This window comes from Aplysia californica, unplaced genomic scaffold (genome assembly GCF_000002075.1).
Source record: "Aplysia californica isolate F4 #8 unplaced genomic scaffold, AplCal3.0 scaffold00079, whole genome shotgun sequence".
Taxonomy (NCBI): Eukaryota; Metazoa; Mollusca; class Gastropoda; order Aplysiida; family Aplysiidae; genus Aplysia; species Aplysia californica.
In genome coordinates, this window is record NW_004797349.1 from 942,443 (window position 1) to 947,442 (window position 5,000).

The 5,000-nt window shown below is 39.9% G+C and overlaps 1 protein-coding gene across 2 annotated transcripts in view; it reads right to left on the minus strand.

Moving 5' to 3' along the window:
* The window catches only part of LOC101849445 (protein white), a 70,534-nt gene that overhangs the window by 50,031 nt on the left and 15,503 nt on the right, over positions 1 to 5,000 (minus strand). For both annotated transcript variants that reach the window (XM_005094283.3, XM_005094284.3), the window contains exons 5-8: positions 3,970 to 4,063; positions 3,049 to 3,141; positions 1,913 to 1,984; positions 1,281 to 1,472 (exon numbers count right to left, since the gene is read on the minus strand). In XM_005094283.3, the coding sequence (XP_005094340.1) occupies positions 1,281 to 1,472; positions 1,913 to 1,984; positions 3,049 to 3,141; positions 3,970 to 4,063 (451 nt within the window). The remainder of the gene's footprint in view (positions 1 to 1,280; positions 1,473 to 1,912; positions 1,985 to 3,048; positions 3,142 to 3,969; positions 4,064 to 5,000) is intronic.

The window sequence follows — 5,000 nt, forward strand, 5'->3', positions numbered from 1 at the left end:
TCTCACTCCTTATTTCTTCAGCTCACCGTCCAGCTCGCTCATACATGTACCAAAAATACATGTAACATTATAGTTATGACAAGTACACATATCTGAATAAATAATGCTTCAGCTTTTTTTTAGATTTGAATATTCGGGGCTTATTTTAAATGAGAATTTATCCCGTAAATACATAAAAAATGAATTTGCAACAAATTATAAGGGGTTGGCAGCGATAACTTTGAGGTGCTCTACAACTACTGTAATTGCTTACAAAGGAAGGTAACAACAAGTCTTCTTTGGGTGCTAATGAAAGAATGTTTTAATGCATTCCGATTCAAACAAAATGAAAACAAGCGAATAGCAGCGAGTATTGAATTTTGTTGATGTCTGGTACAGTTTGTCCTATCAGGTTCAGTGACGACGCACTCTGACACGCCCACTCTGTGTCATAATTGCAGTCTCGTCCCAGGGAAGCATACTTCGTGGGCATGATAACCACATGAAGATAATTAACAAATTATTAACAAACGAATTAGCACAGTGCATAGCAAGTACTCGTTTATCGTTATACTTAAGTTTTAGATAAATAAAGCATAATTGAAAACTGTGAGAAAAACAAAGTTGTACTTCTGCATTTTAAGTGCCCAAGAACAGTAAGTCTTCAAGCGTTGTCGAACAACCAGAAGGCGCGTCCTCAATGGGGGTGATCCCACATTCACTCTATTCTTTCTTTTTTTTGGTAAGTGTTTTGCGGTACTCGCTACTGCATACGGTCATATGAGCGCGCGGGACACATTAAACAAGTTCAGTAAACAAGTTCAGTTTGTAGGAAGTTTTGAATTTTGCCCAGGTGGTCGAAAACTACTCTTATCAATTTTGGACCACCACCAAGGGTTCTTTAATGTGTGCGACTAGCACACACAACCTCCGAGATATTTCGCCCTTATCCGAGAAGGGTAGGCGTAGATCGTACCTACCATAAGATCAGGAGTGTGTCTGAAAGACAGCGGTAAGAAAGAGCCAAGGAGTAGCAGTAGAAAGGCTGCAGAAAAAAGTCAGGAGCCCAGAGGAGGGGGCAAAGGAGGTGAGGGGGTGTGGGCAGAAAGTGTGGGCAAAAGCAGACTACAGAACATTGTTAGAGAGCAAGAAAGGGTGTGAAAGGAGAAAAATTTGAGAAGAAAATGTTCCGTTGTTTTCCGGATTCGAAGCCAGGACCTATTGAACGAGAGACGAACGCTTTAACCTCTAGACCACGAGATCTACCTCCACTCTTTTCTTTCTTAGAAAATATTACTAACCTGCAGTGTCTGCACGATGTTCTGGGCCATGAAGGTGTCTAGGCCTGAGGTCGGTTCGTCACAGAAGAAGATGGGTGGGTTGGTCAATGCCTCAGAGGCGAAGGACAGTCGCTTCCTCTCACCACCAGAGATACCTTTATTGGTACCCCCTGCAGCACCTATGCGAGTGTCAGCGCACTTCGTGAGACCCATCTGTTGGGTTGAGTAAAGAGAAGCACTTTGACATGGTAATTAATATTTACTTTACGACAAAGAACGAAGAAGACCGGGAGAAGAAAATAGCAAACAGACAAAACACACGACATGACGGGCAAACGTATAGGTACACATACAAACAGGTAACTATTATTAAGCGAAAACCGACATTCCCCCCTCCCCCCCCCCAAACAAGCAGTAACTATATACTTGTGCAAATATCTATATTAAATCACAAATGCATACGGATAACTATATTATAACAATGTAAAGATGAACTTCAAATGCATTAATACAAACGAGTAACTATACAATTATATAAAGAGCTATATGTACATTAAATCACAAATTAATACAAACAAATGAGGCATAACCAGTGTACTAATACGTTGACAATAATAGGCATTCAACAATAATATTAGTAGTTAGCGCCTTACCTCAGTAATGACGTCCTCCACTCTTCCCAATCGAGCTCGCTTGTCCAACCGTCTGTCCATTCGCAACAGTGCCTGGTCAAGGAAAGAAGCATAGCAAGTTCAAAAGAAAGGTAAGAGCTTCTACGTCCTTTCATTCTTTCAATTTTGTCACTGTTGGTTGGTTTGGTATCTTGGCATACCGTTAACTCAGTTGGAATGATATTGGACATATCATTCGGAAGTGGGTGGTCCTTGTTCGAATCACCAAAAGGGCGTTCTGAGCTTCCGTTGCTTAAGAGAGATTTTAAAGATTTTTATCCACTCGGCCTGGTCCTACCACAGACGGATATTGAATCCAGGGGTCTTGCTTCTTAATTATCCTTACAGCCGGCAATCGCAATGACTAGTCCTTTGTGGCAGTGTAGTTGCATAATTTGATCTTAAATTAGACGTTTTCCTATTTCACAATGTGTGTTCTCTATCTTCATTCCAGCTTTTGAAGGCATTAAAAATCGCCCCCGTTCGTAGCAAGGCAAAATTTAAAAAAAAAAAAAATCCATTGATAAAGTTTAAAGAATTACTTATTTGGTAATTCATCTGAAACACCTTCCAAAGAAAATAATGCTCGATGTGCTCGATTTAAAAACTAAATAGTTTACCTCTTTGAACGCCTAAATCACGTTCATAACGCATCAGGCACAAATTGCTACTAATCTAAACGGCCAATATCTCTTAGACATCTACTGTGACAGTCTACCATTTTTATGTGTGTGTGTGTGTGTGTGTGTGTGTGTGTGTGTGTGTGTGTGTGTGTGTGTGTGTGTGTGTGTGTGTGTGTGTTTGTGTGTGACACAATGTTTTACGCCTATTAAGAGACAAACGAAACGAATTTTTAGTTAAAATACGTGCAATGTTTATTTTTTTAGCTTCCTGGGTCTTTAATCTGCCCATAGAATTATATTCTGTTGCTCATGACTATTATCTACAAAACTTCGTCTGACAGTAGGAGATTTTAGCTAGGATAAACGGGGGCATTAGGCACCAATCTTTAGGTACATGTGCACAAGTCATCATTAAAAAACAACTCTTTAACAATATATTACGTTCAATATGCACTCATTTTGTTATGTAACATAACCACTCGAGCTAGAACAGACCCTGAACTGCAGTTGTTCCCTCACGGTAAGTGTCCCGATGAACAGGTCGTCTTGCTGGACGTAGGCTGACACATGGCGGATTCCTTCTCCCATCTGCTCAGGAATAAACCCAGTTATGGGGTTACAGGAAACCTTTTTGCCTCTTTAGTTCATGTTACAGAAAACACAATATATCGTAGCCACAAACAATGACTAATTTATTTAATCAAATTTGGATTTTAAAAAATAAGGACGAGGAGGAGGAGGAGGAGACGAAGAAGAAGAAGAAGAAGAAGAAGAAGAAGAAGAAGAAGAAGAAGAAGAAGAAGAAGAAGAAGAAGAAGAAGAAGAAGAAGAAGAAGAAGAAGAAGAAGAAGAAGAAGAGAAAGAACACATCAAAAGTCACACACACACACACACACACACACACACACACACACACACACACACACACACACACACACACACAAACACACACAAACACACAAAACACACATGGGCGCACATACACTCAAGCATACAGATACACACACACTCAAACACGCACACAGTCACAGACACTGACTCTTACACAACTGCACAACAATGAACGGTTTTGCCATCCACGGTAAAACTAGCTTTCTTCTGGTAATACAGCTATATCAGAATATTATTCTAATTTTAGGAATTGGGAACAAACAAGACGCTTCAGGGAAAGTGGAAAGGGCGGGGAGGTGACTTCTTCTCTGAAAAATAATGTGTGTCCATATTTTGGCCTATATACTAAAATATAATATTACGATAATGCATACACTGTACTTCACAACATGTAGCAAATAAGATGCAAGTTTTGCTATCAATTCAATCGTTTCGTTGTTGCAACTGTCATTGATTTTGTTTGGTGGAGCTGTGGTTGTGGGGTTGTAGATGTAGTTTTCTGCAGCTTGCATTATATCTACTTACGTTCCAGCCATTGAGTCGTATATCGCCAGTCACATTGTAGCCTTTGATATTTCTTTGTGTCAACACGTTGAGCAGGGTGGATTTTCCGGCACCACTTTAGGGAACAAACGAGAAATGGTTACTACAAATGTCACGTTTGGGATTTTTTCTTCACTAAAATGTTGGGGAAACCAGAAATGAAAAAAGAAAAGGTATTTGGTTAGGTTCTTCACTGTCAAGCCCAGAAGTAAAGAATACGATTCCCACGTTAGTTAGAAAGTAATTGTATCTGTTGTATCTTAATTTTCTTCCGGGTTGTCATAATTATACCACCTAGACCGTGTTAACCCATATAGGCAGGGTCGATGCAGCCTGCCTCCTAACAAATATCAACCCTGCTGATGGTGGCAGAACATACTATGTACTATCAATTATAATCCATCAATCAGGAATGAAAAGCACTCTAAAAGCTGATATTGCAATTCTTGCCATATAGATATATAACACTTCTTAAAGTGTATTGTTGTAAGTGAGAAGTATAAGGGATTGTCAGAAAGATTGCAGTTAGTTCGCATGTGAAGGGTGGTAGGGGCGGAGTTAGGGATAGGGCTGGGATTTGTGGAGACGGAACAATGGTCGTGCGATTTTTAAAAAAAAGCTTTTTTGGGAAGTGGGAGGAAAGGGGGGGGGGGGGGAGGCAAAAAAGGTTGAGGGAAGGGATGTTGTTGAGGATAAAACAGGACACTTGGACATTAATTTTTAGTAAACATTGCAGTCACAGTGTGAACTACAGAGACATATGTCAGCATTTTTCAGATCTTGATATCATTATGTTTTTTCGCCATTGACATTGTTGGTCTTCTTGAGACTAATAACACACGCAGAGAAGCTGCACTTTCTTCTCAAATAAACACCCAAGACGGGACACGTTTGACGATTTTGCATGTCTTTCTACACCAGGCAAACATTTGGCTTGATAAAAACCCTTAGATTATACCACCGTCGTTTGCTATATATAAATCGATGCGTATAATCCATAAATATCCTGACCT